Raw genomic sequence first — 20,986 nt, forward strand, 5'->3', positions numbered from 1 at the left:
CAGTAGGGTCCAAGAATATAGTTATCCCGAAATATTAGGATAGCTTTATTGGTCAGGCTGTAATAATAGATCATATTTGGGGTTCATTAGTCATGAGCGGCTGCTGCTGATAAGAACAAAAATTAAAAATAATAATCAACATTATTACATTTTACACCAAGCCTGCTCAATTTACATTTCACACAGGTTCTCATTCCTTACAGTGGTCAACATGCTAAAGATTAAAAAAATAACAGTTAAGTGTGGTGTGTGTTTTCACAGGCAAAGTCACATTCAAACAGCGAGAGAATGCACAGAGTTGTCCGCCCCGGTTAAGACCATAGAACAACACAGGACCTTTGCCTGTAATACAGCTGTCTAGACCGATAGATAGATAGATAGATAAATACTTTATTAGTCCCGTGGGGAAATTCTGGTGTCTTGTGTGTTATGAAAAAAAACTGGGCTTGCTCTAGTCCAGACTGTGGTGCTAGGTGTCTCTCCCTGATGGTTCTCTCTCGCTCTCTCTTCTCGTGTGGAGAATAATTGCTCAGGGATCGTTTGGCAGAAGAGCGGCTGCTTTGACTGGAAACAGGCAGGCTCCTAAGGGGTTTTACTGGACAGAGACAAAACAGAAGCATGTCCATCGCTTCACACTCAATCAGATCCCCAGAGGTCCCAAAGAACTGTGAGGACTCTGAAAACCGCATTCGCCGCTATGTTATTATTCACTCATCAGAGTGGAGACTAGTACTACTTCACTTATCTGAGTTAATAGTGTAAGTGCTGTGAATAGTGAATGAGTGAATACTGTTACATGCCATCAAGCAGAATGCTCTTACCTCTCTCTAGAATATGTCAATGTAATCCCTGGGAATGGTGGTGATGAGGGGAGGAGCTCTAAAAGCTTGTTATAAACTTTTAGCAGGACCACCTGCAGAAATTATGGCATTCATGTGCCCTCAGTGGAACAGGGGAAAGACACGTGCCAGTGCAGATGTACGTAGTGTTTATTAAAGGCTTTGTGTTTTGAGAGAGATAAATGAGAAAATATAGGGGTACGCTGAGTGACACCTCATTCTACCCCCATGAGGAAAGACTCAGTCTGTCAGTCGTGAGAACAAAGACAGCCAGCATACACCACAACAATTCCTCAAAAAAGCCCACGAAGTAACAGGGTGTATTTTTCAGAACCGGGGCTCTGTGGACTTAAGGTCATGATATGATATCCATGTTGTTTGCATCGTTCTATTCTAGTAGAATATATCTGAATGAAAGCATGAGGCACAGTCTGTGAGCGTTAACAGATTCATTACATGATCATGGTGATAGGAATGAAAAATCTTTACACAGCTATGTATTGATTGATACTTTGTCTGGTGGTCTGATTTTAGGCATTAGTTTGGGCATTGTATCAGGATACTGTCTACCACCATGGTTAGTGCAGGTTGACAGAATAAAATCTTGTCTCGCAGTCGAACGCATTAGTAATTCTTCATCCTTAAAAGCGTACTCTTTAGTTGGAGATAAAGTGAAGCACTTTGGTGCATCAAAAGAGATGAGACCCATTTGTTGGAAACCTGTATGGGCTGCAGAAATACAGACACAACATATTTATAAATATATTTTGTGGCGTACGCAATTACTTTTGATTCGCCCAGTCGAACGATAACACCAGCAAACAACTAAAAGCAGCTCGGTGCCTACATACAACAGACGACACTCAATGGCTGACACATCTGTGAAAAGCTCTAGGGAAAAAACACAATTTTATGAATAGTTTCATTTCTTCTGATCCTCTGTGTCCATAAACCGTGGAATATGTTTCAGGGCTAATGTGGTAGAGTAGTTTGGCAATATCTTCCAGAACGCTAATTGAATCATTGCGCCAGTCGTGCAATTCTCATCCTTGGTAGCAGTTTTCGGCTCTCCTTTTTCACTTTGGGGTCCAGAGGAAATCTTTGTCATTTTCTATGTGACTGTGAAGAATTCCTGGCAGTGGTATTTTGCAAGACCCCTCCGTGCATGGTTAGTGCATGGTTTCCTGAAAAACGTAAGTGGGATCATTTCTCACACCAATGATAATGGACTGAACATTCTAGAATGAGAATGAGGCATGATGGGAAATCAGCAGGAGGTGCAAAGTGGGTGGCGAGCATATTTTAAAATCCAGAGGTTTTAAAGTAGAATTGAGGATAGAAGATCTAGGAACCCCTGGTCCTTTCTTATAATTCAATGCTAGCTGCAACCAATTACATGAAAAAAAAATTAAATTACATGGCTTAATTTTTTGGAAATGCCAAAAGTCTTACTCACTGGTTATGAATGGATCCTCTGAAGTATAGCTGCAAAGGCTCCCCCCCCCCCCATCTCTCTCTCTCTCTCTCTTGCTCCCCTCCTCAACAACCTAGGCCATTAGTATCTGAGGCCTCATTCCTTGCAGATCCCAACCAAACCATCTGTACGTTTGCTATACATAATATGCTTCCATGGAACAAAAAACATCACACACCAATTCTTGATCTTGGACCTTCAGCTACATTCATTTCCTTGTCTCTGTGGTCGGTGTGGTAAAGGTCATGCTCATTTATAGTATCCCAAGTATGATCATGGCCCTGTGTGATCAGAAGAAGACCCTTAACATACCTGTAATCAAAACATGCTTGCGCTGTGGAGGCACTTACAGTAACAGACAACTTGCAAGTTCTGGTTCATATTAAGACTCTCCTTTCCTCGACAATGAACAGGTGTGTAGGTTTGTGAGTATATGAGAATATGTGGCTGTGTATGTGTGTGTGTGTGTGTGTGTGTGTGTGTGTGTGTGTGTGTTTGTGTGTGTGTGTGTGTGTGTGTGTGTGTGTGTGTGTGTGTGTGTGTGTGTGTGTGTGTTTCTCATAGAAGGTGAGCCCTTAGGCGATGTTATGGACCATGGCCAAAAACAGTATCTGGAGCACAATATCCTGTAATGGAATGAGATCGTTTTCCATTGGAATGTGAGAGTGCTTCTGGAACTCTGTTTCTTGTTATTGTGGGTTTTATTTTTTCATTAAGGTTCAAGTCCAGAAAAACGAACTATCGGTATATATTACAGATGACTTAAATTACTCTGATACACCCGGGCCCCTGCTCGACCTTTCATGATTGCGTTCATATCCCAAGACATTTTGTCAAGCCCCAAAAGGTCCGCGTGCTGAATCCTGTACATATTTCACTGTGGTTAATGTGTCATTCCAAAAATGAAAGACTTAAGCCTTCATTCTTTTAAAGCCATTATGCACGTTCCAAACCCTCTTTGCAATTAGATTATTTGTGTCTGTACAAGGAGTCATTAGAGTCCAGAAAATAATTTGACCTCTTGTCAAATTATCATAGTTTTCAGTTCTTAACTAAACCAATGCGTTTATTTTGTCAATCCAATGAGCAAGCCGTTCAAAGTCCCCAGTGGTCTTGGACATGCTACCCATCAGTGCTATCCTTATATAGATGCAGTACAATGAATACTACATATATGTTTCATGAGCAACACCCAATAGACAGCACACAATAGCTGATTATCATGTTAAAGATTCATTAAGGTAGCTCTCCGCTACCACACTAACAATGATGTTGAAAAACAGGAACAACCTTACATGTGTGTTTCTACTGTTTTGCCAAACAAAGGACAAGTATAAATAAACTATTTAGGTGACAACAACTTGTTAAAGTCCACAAAACTATTTGCTTATGCTTTTTCAGGAGGTGCAGAATGCTCTTGGGTGTTTTTAATTTGCGTTAGATTTCACTGTTTGTTTTCTGTAGCACGTGATGCCTCTTTAATGATCTTATAGTAGTTTGTCATTTTTTGTCTTTGAAGCCTTGTACATATGGTGTTTTGATATATCATTCAGTCAGTGTAGACTACAAAAATCAATTATGGATTTGTACCAAGATCATACTCACTTTGGCTTAGGGATTCTTTAGCTGTGATATGATATACTGCGACATAAATGTGTATGAGAAATGGGCTGTTTGTGAGGATTGAAAATTGCCTGCACAAAATTAAAGGCTACATTAAATCCTTTTGCTGTTCCCCTCATTATCCATATTATTCCCCACCATGATTGGCTGCGGAGCATCATGACAAACAACCAAACAGAAAGCATTTCCAGCTCTGTGATCCATCTCGCTAATTACTATGATAAGCACTAAACTGGTGGGAAGACAGTTCCAGCGTCAGATCAGTTTTTAAAAGCTCCATTACAGAACATGTGCACCGGCCAATCATCTGGTGGTTTCTGGAACCATTTCAGCGTGCTCGGACAACTGTCTGGGTTAGCGTGAGGACGTGCTTGGACAACCTGAAAAACACTTGACCTACAGCCACAGTGTGTGTGTGTGCATGTGTGTGTGTGTGTGTGTGTATGCGTGTGTTACCCTTGGTCGGCTATTGGCTTGCTTTGTACCATTCTTGTTAGTGGCTTTGTATGTCAGTGGCATCCAGATGACTACATGTAAATATAAATGTGTTGGAGAATGACAACGCACACTGAACAGAATGAAAAAACACACACTGACATCTTATCCGTTCCTTTGAGGCACAAGGGATCAGATGTCATTAAGTATTATGATTACTGAGAATGAGGCTGAATGATTGTTTTGTCCAAAATTCCTTTTGTGGAATGTAAGTTCATACGGCTTTGAACCCGGGATAATGTAATCATTATTTCCATAATTAGGGAAATTTATGATGACATGGAATCTGTGGATGTAACGATACTGAGAAACGCAGTATAATGTCACTGGATGACCAGTGGAGTGGTGAAGAGAGAGAGCGCTCCACTCCACCCAGTTCCATTTGTCAGCTTTAACGTTGCAGCCATATCACGAATAACAAACATTCCTAAAGCACAATGTGTCACAGAAATGAATTTGTCTGGCCTATTTCTGTATTAAGAGTGTAGTTTTGTGTAGGTATCTATTAGTCTGACTCTTTGTACTTTGGCTGCAGAAAAAGGTGGTTTCCTCCTCTTGTGCCAGTTTTGAAACACGAGACGTCTAACATGCTCACAACTCTGTAGCCTATGCTGACAAAAAGAAAAACAGCATGGCATCAACATATCCTCCAGCTATTTGACAATCATTTGAGCAGTTTGGTTCCACCAAGCTCATTCAAGTGCCCCCCCCCCCTCCCCCCTCTCCCTTATCTCTCTTCATATTGTGTAGATACTTCATGCAGGGGATTTATTGACATTTATAGTGGCATTACTGAGTGCTTAGAGTGCATGGGTGTGTCAGGTGGGGAAGATATTTAAGGAGGGCTAGAGGCAAACAGGGGGCTTAGACCATGCCAGGGATCATACATCTTCATGGTAAAAGCTAATCAGGGGGGATCCCGGAGAGATTTAGTCAGGAGGGCCCTGTGCTTTCAGCCTTTCTCCTACAGAATAATCAAGAGGAAAGGCCATCCACAGGCTGTCCACACTCCTCTCTCTTTGACCTTGATCACCTGTCTCTGGTTCCTTTGCTGAGTGTCACCGTAGGACAACCACGCCATGCTGGGGCCCTCCAGTAACCACGATCCCAGAAGGCTGTGGTGGTCCCTGTGGTTTGATTGTGTTGAGGATCTGCCGTGTTCTCTCCGCACCCATTAGGAACTTGCTGTGTTGCATGATTGGTGTTGTCTCCTCAGGGATGAGACCGTATCTTCCCTCAGTTGGAGGTCTCTGTGTGACCTCACTGCCAAACGTGGTTTGGTTGGCGGCCATTCTCTGTCGAAAACTCAAAGACAATTTCGCTTCGCCTTTCTCTTGATCTTGACCAGCTTCATTGTTTGAACAAGCAAGGGACCCTTATACTCATAGGTATTTGTCCGTGTCTCACAGCGTGGTAAAAGTGGGTTGATGCCTCCCCAGTGCCGGGCGAAAGGTTCATTAAGATCATTGTGAGGAGAGCTGGATGTATTCTTATACATTCTATTATATTTTAGAGTCTGTAAAACCACAGTGCCTGCTAGAAAATGATGTGTGAGGTGATATGGAACAGATGTTCGTCCTTAACTGTACTTGTTGAAACCGCAGAAAACACCAGAGCCCCCCCAAAGCCACCAGAGCCCACCAGGGTGGTAGTCAAAATGTGGGGGACCAGTCATGTGTTCACCTTTGAAGCTTGTAAACATTGATACCCATCTGACTCTTGTCAAAGGGCCTGCAGGATCCCCCCGAACCCGGCCCAACGTCCTTGTACTCCCCGGTGTCACGGTGTCGTTAGCATCTCTTTAGATCAAGGGCCGGGGTTACACGAGCTCATGAGTTCCCTCAGGCAGTGAAGGATGAAGGTCTGTCTCTGTTTAGGCAGACAAGTGCCTGGGAAAGAAGGGCACCGTGTGGCAGACTGTCTGAACTTACTTACCCCTATTCAGAGTCCTTTACATTAATCCTCTAATGATGCACGTTAATGCACTCAATACAGCGACTCAGTAGCATGAGCCCTGCTGTCAGTCTATAAGTGGCGGAGCATGGTCATTAAAATGGCTGCCATAAACAAACTGGCCTCAGGACTGAAACATGTAAATTCCATTAACTCTCCACAAACTGACCTCTATTCATGCCTGTTGTCACGTCATGCGTCCCAGGTCTGAGCCTGTAATTTCCTCCATTCTTCTCAGCAGTAAGGGGTACGGTCTTCATAGGAGGTGATCATAATCCTCCCACTGCTCTTTGGACAGGATGTGACAGTGACTGTGACCCTGCTCTTTGGACAGGGTCGTCTGACAATGAAACAAGACAGTGGAATAATGTCAGTATGTATGTCAGCGTTGAGATGTTCCTCACGTAGTGCAGTCATAAGGACAGGTCTGCATTGTGGCTTTGTAGGGAAGTTGAAAGCGTGTTGCTAAGCAAGCACATCTGTCTGCAAGATGGGTCGATGCCGGCATATGGCGTTTAACAGCTGGACCAGCACATTCTCACTGTATTGAATGTGAGTCAGAGATGCAGTTGTCACACTCTATAATGAAACATTTGTCCCAGCTTGGCAGCAAAACAGAGAACAACCCAGCAGGTACACACATTTGGTGGTGGAAAGGTATTTTTAGAGACATTTTTTTGGAGTTGGAGCATGTGTAGATTTCACGCAACTATGTATTATTTAGTAACTTGTAACAGTGCTTTTGTAATTCCACAGTCATTATGATAATGAGGGCCGCTGTGAGAAATTAAATACAGGTGCAATTTATATTTAGTTTGTCCGCACCATTTCCTGTCTCTGATGATGCTCCCCATCCTCACTTCCTGATTAACCGTAAATATTATGGCCCTCAGCAGGATATCGTACACTCATAAACATCCACTGATGTCACAATCTGTCCTTATTAAAACTTTCTTTGCTCTAATTCAATTTCCCTGTCTTTTGGCAATGTGACCATGTCGTATTCATTTATTTTCACCCTCAGGCCTACAGACAGTTTTTTTCTTCTTCTCTGAGCCATTTGCTAAAACCTAATGACGTTGCAGCCCCTCTCATCCACACTCTTGGGCCCAAACTCTTCTCCTTTTTCGGTTTAGTTGAGACGTGTTGTGTATGTGCTGACTTCCTTGTTAACCATCTGTAGCCAATAATGATGCGGTGGGGTATGTCACATGATTGACTGTTCCGCTGGAACCCCGAGGGCCACACTTGTGGTGCCTGTGTCAGTGTCCGCTGCCACTTTGATATCTGGGCTATCTTGTCGCAAAAACGCTCTCAGAATAATTTCTGGTGTGACCATATCTCCAGCACGTCTGACCCTTTTGTGCCTGCAAGTACATCTGCTTGCTATTCTATAATTAAACTCTTTGTGCTGTCTATTTGCTATTTTCAGTCCTTTCAAGTTCGTTTTTTTAGCCTCAGCCATGATGTCTTTGCCCTAGAGGCGTGACTGCTTTGAAAGAGAATGGAATAAAAACAATTTTCATTGAGAAGTGTGTCTGGGTTAGTATGCCTTCATGTACTATGGGTAAGCTGTACTGTGAATAGAAGGAGTGTGCATTCAGTATATGAAAATGCATATTTTATACCCAATCTATTCAGAGGTTGTTAACCGGCCATCTGAAACTAAGAGGATACCCCTTGAGTCACTGGAATGTCATTCTCTCTGTAAAGTGTGTTTCGTCGGATTCAGCTGAATTCACAGTCAGTTCCTTAAGTCATCTGAAAATATTATACTTCTATCCAACATCAAAGAGGCTTTTTTTTCTTTTGCTTTGTGACCTAGTTTTGTCCTCACACAACTGTGGCTCATCTCTGGCACTCAGAGATTTGTACCTGTCTAATGCTCGCTAGTGTTTTCACTCATCTGCCATAAGCTCTTTACAGCACCTATTGGAAACCCACTTGCTTTATGTGTTGTGTTGGTAATTGGATTAAAGGCCACTGAAAACAACACCAGGAAATGCTGCTTGTGGATTGTTTGTTAGAGTAATTTACAGACTTTTCCAAATTTACACTTCCTCTCAGTCAATAATCATCAGCTGGGTTTCCCACCAACTTTTTAATGCAAATTTTGACCAGTCGAATAAGTCCAAGTTGAATAAGAAATTAATTTGCCAGAGGGGGATGGATTAACTCCCGATTCACATAGGGTGTAATGCGACTAAGGTCGATGAAAACGGGTTTTATTCGCATCAAAGAATATTTGTTGAAATCTTATTATGTGTTTCCATTAAGGTTGCCCAGACAACCTCAAATTTTGAACCCACAGCAGTTCACAACTCCTCCCTTGATGAGGAAAGTGTCTAGTGTTTAGTTTGCATAACATCGTAGATGGAAATGTGCACAGACGATATGCGAATGAGTTGGATGGAAACCCAGCTATAGTCTTGAGTGTTGACAATGCGCAGTATGAGGGTTTTTTAGCTGTTAATTAGGTGCAGCTGACGTTATTGAAATTCACTGAAGTTTTTACAGAGGATGGTGTGGGTGAGAGGGAAGAGAAGAGGGAGGGGGGAGTTTTTCTCAGTCTTTCAGTTAAAAAAAAAAGACAGGGTTTGATGTTTCATCTAAAAACGAAAAGAAAGAAAAAACAGTTCATGGCCTTTTTCTTGCCTGGAGCGAAAGAGAGAGGGAGGGCTTAGTGCCGGAGGGTTGGGGTCGTTTGATCACCAGCGGGACTGATATGGGGCTGCGGCATGCATGCTCATTAGGAGTCCAGTCAAGCCGGAGATTACGAGCTGTTTGTGAGGCTGTCACCCTCTTCTAGAACTTTCTGACCCTGGACTTGAGATACGCACACAGTAAACAAATGGGTTTTTTTCTTGCTCAAATAATGATAGAGTATTCTGTGCACAAATGATTACAGGGATGTAATAAAAATAAAAAGTCAAGAAATAATAATTCAGAAAAATAAGTTTGGGATTTGTTATTGCGTAGATTGTGTGAGTGAGTGAGAGATGCGTGTCTATTTCTGTGACTCATCAAGGCTGAATGAGTCATATTGGCATTTTGAAAAGTTTTGGAAAGAGCTTCGTTCCAGTCTGAGGTTTTTGCGAGTTTCACCTACTGTATACGCAGAGGATAGGGAGATCGTACTTCTCTGTGCTCCAACAGGGCCTGGGCTGTATCTCTCACAAACTGGACTCATCATTTATGTCATGGAATCATACTGTAAACATCACACCCTAATGTCCCACTGCTGGGACATGGTCTGAGTGCTGTCTGTTTGGACACCACCAAGTACAATTCCATTAACGACCGCCGTCAGCCTCATTTAGGCAAACGTTTATAAAACATGTTTATCTTATCTTTAATCTTGATCCTGCTGTGAAGGTGTTATGGTGTGTTATCTAATTTACCTATGTGCCCGTGACAGTGTGGTGTCTGCAAACACATGCCGTACATGTATATTTATTGTACTGTGTCAACTTCGGCTCCAGTTCTTGTCACGAGCGACTTTATTTGTTGTTGTCTGAAACAGCCTGAGGTGATTTTGGTTGGTGCCTTTTTGATCCGCTGAAAACAATGCACTAGACATCCTCGGGGCTGCAGTCCAGTTTGTGGATCCAAGGCAGTGGATTACTAGCCAGGGGTGTAAATAAGCCAAACGTCGATGGAAAGCCTGGTGATGTGTCATGAATTACAGGGTGCTCAGGTTGGATTACTTCCACTGCCTAATGAAATTCTGGTGTGTTTTGTCAGCCTCGGACAGTTGCTTGCTTAGTTACTTGCTCCTTAGACGTCAGAATATTATTTTAGAACACCCTTTTAGCTCTGTATGAAGAAAACTAACACTAAATGTGTATCAGCACTTTTTATGTAACTTTTGTCATACATTTTGGTCACTAATGAACTGAATAAACTGTGCACATAACATGTAGAAAATCTAAAAAAATATTTCATATTTACACATTTGAGTGATATAAATATTTGTATAATATAACATAATAATATTTTGTTTAATATAATTTTACCTCGGCTTAAAATACACTAGTTTACTTTATCAGTACTATCTTTGTGAAGATCATATTTTACTGATAGAAAACTGATAAAGCTTAAACTCCTCCTTATTAGGAGATATTCAACACAACACCATCTGACAGTATCTGGAAATCTCTCTATCAAGATACTTAAGGGATTTAGTATTCAATGTTCCGTCAGCCATCAACCTTAGATAACTGTGCAGGTATAGTATCAATGTGCCAGTGCATTCAGCTTCGGTTTTGACTTGTAGGTGCAGCAGAGAGCAGGGGACTCACTGTGTGTCATTTAGTATGTCCCCCAGAGGTGTTGAGTTAACTATTCACAGGTCTGGATAATGTGTATTAAACTGATGAATATGTCAGAAGGGCTGAGAAGAGTCCAGTAGAGTATTTTTTTAACAGTATAGTTGTTTCTTTTTTGTGTTACTTACGGGAACAATGTTACCAGGCTATGGGCTAAAGTGACTTTCACTGATTGTTTTGGCTTTTCAGTTCAAAGCTCCTCTCTCGGAAGGCCACATGCCTAGCCTCATGCAAGTTCTCACCAAACAGTGGCAGATTGACTGGGAGCTGCGCCGTGTTTGGGAGCGCACTCACTGCCCAGTATTCGTCTCCTCCGCTTGTTCTTGCACTCAGACCAAAGTAGCAGAACATGAACCCCCCCATCTGGCCTCTCACCCGCAAGAACCGCTAATTATGCTCTTTGCAGTGCCTACTCAAGCCGGTGGCATGGAACTGTGGCAACCCGCGGTGATGGGCGAGCCTTTTCTCACTGTGCCCCTGTAACAGATGATTTATTAATGTCTAATTACTGATCTGCTGTCTTGTTCACCACACTTCATCTGAACCGGCAATCTCTTTTGATAGGCAGAGCTGTAATACAACACTGCTCAAGAGTGTGGCAATATTTAATTTTTAACTTAATGTTGACTACACTAATGTCGCTCTCTTTCTCGCTCTCGTTCTCTCTTTCTCTCCCTTTCTTTACCTTTTAGTTTCCTGTGCCAGTCACACGCTGTTGGATCGGGCGCTAGATGAGAAGCTCCCTGCAGACATGTTTCCCCAGCTGTTTGGCTCACATGAAGATAGCGAACGTAAGGCACCCGCTACTCCCTTTGTAACTGAATGTTGACCAGATCCTTTATGCCAGAGATAGTTCAGAAGAAATCAATTCAATTCAACTTTATTTCGCCATGTATACAGATACTAGGAATTTGTTTTGGTATTCTCCATGCAGGCTATAGTATCACCAAACTATCTCCTGCACGAGATCTCCACGGCCGCTAAAAAATAACAGGATGTTTGGATGGGCTAATCCTTGTCAGTTCCAGATTAAAAAGTCATGGATTTTGAAAAATGGTGGTTCTGTAAGAACGACACACCCAACGAGATTTGTCTGGCACATTCGTGGCATAGAGTAGATGTTGGTCATTTTAATTTAATAAAAAGAAATATTTACAAAATCCCACACATATTTCGCTCACCCTAAATGAGAAGGCATAAAGGACCTGTTCAGTAAGTAATGTTGTCTGTAATGATGTCTGTCATTTTGTATTTTGAAAGCACAGCAGACTTAGGATTCCTTCGGGCCCCATATATCTTAGCGCTGCAAAGAACATTTTTTAAACAAACAAATACTTTTGACAGCTGTGCGCTAGCAGTTCTTCACCAGACTGATTGATGGTCTGCTGTCACAACAACGTCTGCAATCTGCCGCCGTTTATTTATTGCCCTTAATTTAAAGAGTTTGTCATTCAAACAACCTCCCTTTGGGAGATTTCCACTGCTTTCCAAATGGTTCCTGTGGCTTTGCTATTAGTGGTCTGCCCCAATCAATACCCACATAGCAGTCTGCCTCTGAAACAAGAGTTGGGCCAGGTTTGGCACACGTGTGCTGGTTCTACGCCAGATCTGGTCTGGTCCCGCTATGGAGTCCGCAACTTGCCGAGTAACCTCTTGTGAACCTCCAGAAACAGCACGCCTCCTTCAGCTATGACTGTTTGAATTCCTGACGCCAATTACTGGCCCCGCTGCATCCACACTAACACATTCCCCCCCGTCTTTGATCATTTTCAATGACTTCAGCAGTTTTGATTTACACAAAAACGATAACTATTTGAGGGTGTTTGTTTTTCCCCACGAGGCATGGGTGGTGTGCAGAGGTTACGGTGATGTCACTGTGCTCGCTTTGAACTTTCTCCTCTTCTGCTCTTCGGAAATTCATTCCTGTTTTGTTGCGTCCCCCTGTAAAAAGGTTCAGACTATGAACTAGTTTGCCCAGTGTTTTGGGTGCTGCACCTTAAGGGTGGAGGCACGCAAGGGCTAGCGCCCCTTTATGGGGTTTTAATGGAGGTTTTAACATCCAAACTGTTCTATAGGCTTTCCCCCATCATCAATCTGTTTTATGCAACATATCACACCCCTTATAAAAAATCACTCCAAATGATGTTTCCCTGTCGACCCTGTCGACCTTCAACAAAAATGATGGTGTGGTATCCAAGCTTTGAACCCATAAACACCTCTTCCATGGAGGCCCTGAAACTGAATGATCTAAAAGGGTTCAATAAGGCACCACAGTTCCTGTGTTGAGGAAAAGGGGCCCTCTCTGTATGAGATCAGTGTTTGCCTTTCCTTCAGATTCAGTGTATTTTAACTGCACGGCTGGTGTTTTGAGAGAGAGAGAGAGAGAGAGAGGGAGAGAGAGAGAGAAAGAGAGAGAGGGGGGAGCATTTAACCTGGATATTGTAATATGCAATGATAGCGGGTAAACAAGCTGATTCCAGCGCACGTGTCCTCATTAGCGCTCTGAAATAGCAGCGTAGTAAAAGGCCTTGGCTGTATGTGAAAAGAGATACCCCAGAAATCTCCTGCCCCCCCCCTTCACTGTGCCCCCCCCCCCCCACCATTCCCCCACCCCACCAACATCTCCTTGCCCTTGGACTCAACTTGTGATTCATTTAAATGGTAATTGCTCTGACTGAATTCACGTCATGTCGGATCCTTTCGCCATTAGAGGGATTCTCAAATCTCTCTCATGTCAATCACTGACTGCTTCTCTTTCTCCCGCCATCTGCTGCTCCCAAAGATGTACGAGGTTGGCATGAGGTTGGCACGAGGTTGGCATGAGATCGCTCAGTGATTTGATAGACAGTCTTTAAGAAACACACTAGTGCCATTCTGGTTGACTTTGGTTGTGGATCAGCATCTGTAGGATTCTGAGTGTGCTATGTCATATGGGTGCAGTCATTTGAGGTGCTGTGTATCCGGTCATGTCAATCAGGGTTACTGGATGTGGTGGTGTGTGTTTGTGTTTTGGAGTGTGTGTGCGGTGTTTGCTTGTCTCAGTCCAAGGGGAAATATTTGTGTAAAAGCTGTGGGTTCACCACTGGACACCCTTTTCATACTCTTTTGCCTTTAACCTCTCCCTCTTGGTTTCTCGTACACACACAGACACACGGCACACACACGGCACACACACGGCACACAGTTTTCCTACTGTACAGCTCTCTCTCATTCACACACAAATATATACACAGCCTCTTTTCTATAGATCTTTCTCTCTGTCTGTCTCTCTCTCTCTCTCTCTCTCTCTCTCTCTCTGTCTCTCACACACACACACACACACACACACACACACACACACACACACACGCACATAGGGATACACATACATTACACACACACAACCTCCCTAGTACATCCCAAACTCACATGCATACACAGGGTTGGGGAGTAACTAAGAACTTTGGATCTTTTTCCATCTAGACAGGCTCCATTCATTTGGCGCTCAATTTTTTGATTGTTGTTTTTGGTTGATTCTTGTTGTTTCTCTTGCACCGCCTCTCGCCTGCCAATCAAAAAGTAATCGAAAGTAATGAAATGTAAGAAGTTACATTACTTTGAAAAAAGTAATTAAAGTAGTTACATTACTTATTACATTTTTTACAGGGTAACTAGTAATCTGTAACCTATTACATTTCAACAGTAATCTTCCTAACCCTGTGCATAAACACACACATACACATATTCATAATCACCATTATGTCATTGCCCTTATTGTCTCCTGTTCCCTGCAGACACGTACTGTGACTTTGAGTCGCCTTGCTCCTGGTCCTTGTCCAATCACAGCAGTGGCAGTGACTGGCGTGTCACATCGCCTCAGCAACGTCGACTGGGGCGGCGCGGTTTAGAGCCCGTCACAGATCACTCCGTCGGGGCTGCTGATGGTAAGACAAACACATAAAAGGCATGTGCCACCCACCATCAGTGAGTTGTTATGAGGGTTGGTATCCTCTGTTTGCCATGTTCTTGTTTTATTATACATAGTTTGAATGTAGCATTTCCAGGTGGTACAGATAAAACCTGCTTAATCCTTTGCCGAAATGTCAAGTCCAATGGGTCCACTATTTTTTAAATATTTTATAAGAGGTGTTTGTAAAAACCTTGCTGATTGCTGCTATTTAATTCCCAAAGGGCATATATTCTGAGTATAATTTTTGAAAGCACTGAAGTGCGGTTTAGAAAGTGAATTTAAAATGTGAAACATTTGAGGGAAATAGAAAAATATCAAACTCTGCATTTTTACCTTAGCTCAAAGTTTCCTTTAAAAACCCTGAGTTTTTTATTCAGTTTTATGCACAGATAAAGACTAAGTATGTTGTACCCGTCCAATAGGGAATATTCCTCTAACAAACTGATAGGGATGATTTTAAGAAGTATCGCAAACAGCTGCATCAAATTTTGTGGCCCGTTGAATAGCAGGTCTAAATAATTTACAGATTTTCTCATCATGTCATAATCCTAGCATGTGATAGATAGAAGTGAGATAGCTCATTTCCCTGGAGAGCCCCAAGTTTACTCCCCAGACATACAGAGTAGTCTTCGAACCACGCGACCATCTGTGAAGGTCTTTCAAAGTCAGATTTGTTTAGAGAAGCAGCTAGCGGCATTATGGGAGGACAACATTCTGAATCAAAGCGCTACATTTTCCCTAAACTTAGCAGCCTGCTTTGGTGGTGAGAAACGCAGAGTATACGTATATGTATGAGTGATAACCTGATAACTATAAAACAGATAAACTAAGCCATCAAAACTACAGTTGAGTATTTGGTGAGATCTGAAAATTAAGTATAAATTCAGTTTAGAGTGTAAGTCAGTGATCTGGTCTCTAACCCCATGGTTAAAACATAAGCATCATTTAAAAGGGAAAGGGCATTTGTAATGCACATTTGTTATCAGGCACAGAAATTCTGGTGTGTTCAAAAGGATTTTTGAAAGGATGTTTTAGAATTCACTTGCAGTGCATTGGGTACTGATTTTTCTTGCTTCGTCATGGTAAAGTTTTCATTGCCCTGCAGGTCACTTCCTGGTTTTGGTGCCCAGCTCGGCAGCAGCGGCTTCTGGGAGCTGTGAATTCCGTACCACCAGCCCGCTGCTAATGGGCAGTGGGCCGCTGTGCCAGCTGCGTCTCGCCCGCTTCCACCCGCCCCCCTCCGCTGGCAACCTGTCGGTGGTAATAAAACGTGCCGACTCCTACGCCATCCTAAAATCACTGGCTCTCAGCGGCACTGGACACGGGGGCACCAGGTCAGTATAGGGGTTTCTTAAACATTTAATATTGAAGATTCTTACACTCATTCAGCTCTTGAGAAAGAGAAAAATCCTACTGCTTACCCCAGGGTACTGAGAGGAGTCCAGCCCACTCAGAGCAGTGCAGTACAAAGAAACAGTCGGGTAGGTTATGTGCAAATCATGTGAATATGGCCAGTGTTTCCTGAGCAGAAGAAAGAAAAAAGTAATGAGAGATTATTAGAGGTTTCTTAAAGATTCAGAGATGTCAGATTCAGAAATGTTTTGCAATATAATTAATAAAGACAGTTTGTTAGTTAATGAGGTCATTCCATAGTTGGGTTTACTGCTTTAATGACTGCTCTCAGTTATAATTTGAAATCAGTTAGCAAGATGCTCAGTGAACCATCAGAGACACATTGCGCCGTAAAGTCAGTGTCAGTCATTGTCATGGTCACATTCCTACATGTGGACAAAAAAAATACCTCTTCATTTTTGCTGTACTGTTGGACGATTAGATTGATGTATTGGAAGGAGTGGATTGACCCTTCGTGCTGCAGGGCACGTCGTGGGGAATATTGATTTCCACATTCCCTTTACTTACTGGTATGGACTGCAGCACGGCAACAGTCTCTTCCTTACAAAAAGATGGATCGGCTCTCCGTGTCTTTTGTTAAAGGAGACAGCCTTGATATTGATTATCCTGCTGGGCAGAGCTATTTTAAGATGTATAAAAGCATTTTGTTTCCAAAAGCAGCCCTTGAAATTAAGTTGAACTTAATTGTTTTGGTCATAACAGGAGAGGACTATGTAATACAAGCAGAGAGAGAGAAAGAGAGAGAGAGAGAGAGAGAGAGAGAGAGAGAAAGAGAGAGAGAGATTTACTCTACTTTAAGTAATAAAAGAAAGACTAAATGACAAGTCCTTATTAAATAATTAATTACAAATGAATAATTCATAAAGCAGAATTTGAACTTGATTACTTATTGAATACTTATCATATAAATTGAACTAAAATAGTGAGAAGAGAGAAATAGAGAGAACAAAGAAATAGAGTGAAAAAATATTCCTATTTTGGCCACACATTGCCTTGACAAAGTCTCCTAACTCTGCGCACATTTAACACAGGCAAGTAAAATAACCTAAGACACAAGATTAAATAATACTAATGAGAACACACACAGCACAGTATCAACCACAATGATCACACATAGAGACTGAGTCTAGGCCTCTGTGTTTGTGTGCACACATTAAATAGTCATGAACCATTCCATAGACATGCACACACAAGCTTTTGGAAGAACAATCCATCTTGAAGAAATTTCATGCAAATATGATCACGTCTGTATTTCTAGATTTTTATCTTTTTCCCCCAACATTGTTATCGACTCACACAGCAGAGTTCACTTTCAGGAGCTTCAGGCTATGTCTTTTATAGCTACGAAAACAGCAGCCCTGTGAAACATATACTTCTTTTTCGACACACTGAAAACACTAGGCATGTAACTGTACACGTCGCATTTTAGACAGGGTTTAATATTAATGCAAGATTTGAAAGTCTTTTAGGCTGGATATACTTGTCAGAAACTTGTCAGACTATAGGCCTAATGCATTTTGTACACCTGAAAGGAAGGCTGGGTGTCAGGATGGGATGTATGGTGTGTTTCATAATTTAACCACCTGGAAAGGTGATGGACGTCTATACTGGCTAAATATAACACACACGAGCTACGGGAATAGTAGACATTTATTTGCATAGAAAGTTATTAGTCAGGCAAATATTTTCGGTAGAGCATAGCCTGAAGGCAAAGTAAGATGACTGGAATTCAAACCTCATTGTAAGGCACCAGGCATATTTCAAACAGTTGAATCAGTTTGAAAAATGTAGATGTAAATATTAGACTGTTCTGAGTTGATCCACTATTTTACATCAACCAAAAATGTTGTTGTCGTTAGTCGTAAGAAATGTTTGTCTTCCATAAATAGGCCATTAGGTTTATAGACACAATTGATATAGTATTTTATCATCCCTTTTTTGTGACTCCATATTCCCACCATTTAACCACTCTAGTGTTTGTTTGTGTGTGTGTGTGGGTCGGGTTGCGGGGGGGGGGGATAGCTGCTGAGGTGGAGTTATGCAAAGCTCTTTGTCAGACCACTGATAAGGGGATTGAAGCATTAAGAGATTTTTTTTTCTGAAGTCAGATGTTTTGCTCAAAGCAGAGTTTGCTGTTGCTGTTAGGCAGATGCCAAGCTTTGGGGATCCATGGCAGGAAATTGATCTGAGACCCAGAGTTATGCAGAGGAACTCACAGAAATGGGACAGGAGGGTAGAGAGGAGATGATGAAGATCATGATCATATGTGTGTGTGCCAGCTGAAAAGGAAATGCAACATCTTTGTCAGTTCAGCCATTTGGTAAGGAGCCTGAAATCAAATGAGGAAAGAAATGCGAGGTGGCATTTCTTGAGAAAACAACTCGCTATTTGAAATACCAGCATAACAAAAACAACCTCTCTGCAAGCACACAACTAACCATGTATGATATTGGAAATGGCATTTGAACAGTGGAATGCTGTAATTACTGTGTGATGCTGAAATCTTAATAAGAGAAACTGGTCGACTGCATCTGAAGTAATGTGATGAAAAGTGACAGGAAATGACCCAGCAAGACCCACAGTCCTACGGAGTATGAATGTTAAAAAGAAGAACACAGGGCGCACACAGAGCACATTTTCCCCCTGTCTCTCCAGGGCCTACTGGGAGGAGTTAGAGGCTGCGATCGGCCTGGTGGACGAGCCCTTTCAGGTGGCTCTGATCTACTCAGGGTGCCCAGAGGATGATGAGGCCCCGCTGGCCATAGACTCTTTGGAACTGGTGGGCTGTGAAGGTGAGTTTGGTGAAATGAATCACGTAATAGAATTACAATTGCAGTTCATTGCAGCATATTTCCAAGCCAGTGAGTTTGAACCGTAAAAATAAATAAAAAAGTAGAAATATGAAAGGCATTTCATGCTTCATTTCCTGATGTGAGTAGGTGTAAAAGTATGCACTCAGAACGACAGAGACACAAGAATTAATTAATTTGTGATTTCTTTCACAAATGATCTGCAAAAAGTTAGAAAAAAAACTAGGTAGGTTTGAAAATATACAAAATGTTATAGGTAGGATATGAAGACAAGCTTGGTACTTGCACTAGCACTTCCTCTTGCTCATCTGTATGTGTGGCGTAATGTTTCAGACGACCATGGCCTGGACAGTGACTGTGACGAGTCTACAACCTTCCACTGTAACTTTGGGGGCTGTATAGACAAGAGCCGAGTGTGTGACTTCCATACAGACTGTCCTCTGGGGGAGGACGAGGGCCTTATATGCGGTGAGTTTAGACTCTTCTACTATACTTTATTGTTCTTTATTATTATACAGTGCACTTTACCATTTAGCATTGCTCTTCAATGTTTAGCATCGCTTTTTAGCATTTAGCATTTCTCTTTAGTGTTTAGCATCGGGAGCACGGAATTGGTACGATCCCAGGTTAGGATAAGGGAAGGGGTTGGGGGCGGCAGAGTCCTCTGGGATTACAAACATGGATTAGGGTAAGGGAACTGGGATACAAACCCCGGTCACCTTTGGCGTCTAAAAACAATGACAAGTAATATGGCCACTTCAACTGTATCAACAAAAAAGCACAATATGATAAATAGCGAGAAGAGGAGGTAGACAGAGAGGTTGCCCGTCTAAAGTGTCTTACTGCACATTTATTGATATTGACTGGTGCTGAAACATGCTGTTTGGTGTTGACAGAGCCGTGATGTATTAGGGATACAGGAGGGCTTGTGGTGCCTTGGTTGTTTGCTTTGTTTGGGGCTCTCAATCCTGCTCCTACAGCCTCGCTGCTGTTTCCATCTTCCATCAATTACTGCTCCAAGCACACCTGATTGAAATCAGTCTAATTTGTGCAATTGATTTTCAAATTCGGTTGTGTTCAACAAACCAAGAGTTCAGTTAGTATGTAGAGCTGGAAAAGATTGAGAAAGAAAGAAAGAAAGCATGCAGAGCGAAATTGAGAGCCACAGCCCCTAACTGAAAGGTTGCCGCTCCTGTTTTTTTGCAAACGTACCCATCAGTGAAGGCTTCATTGCATCCCATGCACCTAATTGAAGGCATTGATTGGCCTTAGAGTGCTGTGACATGTTTTTCTCCTTCTGTGCCTTAATTGCCAGATAATGGAAATGTTGTTTGGAAAGCCTTTTTCCATTCGGTAGTTCTCCAGCACAAGGCTAACTTACAGCACCAAAAGCCTGGTGAATGGTTTTTAATGAGATGGAACTCAGAAACAAAGAAAAAAGGTCACTTACACATTGAATTACACATTCTAAAAAAGAAAATAATATCTGTTCTACTTTATTTGTTGAGAATGTGTTCATTGTTGTTTTGTATTAATTAAATAATTGAATAATTGAATTACTAAAACAGTCAATTTTGTGTGTCCTCACTGTTAGCTACTGGACACATTAGCTTCTCTCTAATCCTCACTAACGTCCTGTCAATCAATTTCAGTCATGTAACAATAACACTCTAACTGAATCTCTGGTTTCAGTATTAAAATTGAAATGAGCCAAGAAAGTCCAAGAAATTTAAAAAGCGTGTTTTCTTTAATTGACACTTAATTATATTATACTATTCTAATTATACTAATTTATATATTTTAGTTATATACAGGAAAATATGTTAAATTCCTTGTGCTATTGGATGGGGACTTCCCACAGCGGCCAGTCCTCTCACTATCACACGCAAGGACTCATAATCAGCAACTTAACCAATATAGCAAACAGCCCTACCATAGATCATGCACAGCAGGAGACAACAACAACACACGATCAGCTGGAGGCAGCTGCACAAGGCGCCGCATTTGCACCTGGGATCCGTAAAGGCACTCCTCCACAGCACAACAGGCGCTGTCTGTATCCCAGAAGTCTTAAACACAGCAACACGACTGCCTAACCATAA

General features: G+C 42.0%; 1 protein-coding gene across 2 annotated transcripts in view; it reads left to right on the forward strand.

The window, feature by feature from the left end:
• ltk (leukocyte receptor tyrosine kinase) overlaps positions 1–20,986 on the forward strand; it is a 59,028-nt gene that overhangs the window by 7,177 nt on the left and 30,865 nt on the right. For both annotated transcript variants that reach the window (XM_031580513.2, XM_031580514.2), the window contains exons 2-6: positions 11,405–11,503; positions 14,486–14,635; positions 15,767–15,995; positions 18,730–18,866; positions 19,218–19,352. In XM_031580513.2, coding sequence (XP_031436373.1) covers positions 11,405–11,503; positions 14,486–14,635; positions 15,767–15,995; positions 18,730–18,866; positions 19,218–19,352 — 750 coding nt within the window. The remainder of the gene's footprint in view (positions 1–11,404; positions 11,504–14,485; positions 14,636–15,766; positions 15,996–18,729; positions 18,867–19,217; positions 19,353–20,986) is intronic.

Source organism: Clupea harengus, chromosome 14 (assembly GCF_900700415.2).
Source record: "Clupea harengus chromosome 14, Ch_v2.0.2, whole genome shotgun sequence".
Taxonomy (NCBI): domain Eukaryota; kingdom Metazoa; phylum Chordata; class Actinopteri; order Clupeiformes; family Clupeidae; genus Clupea; species Clupea harengus.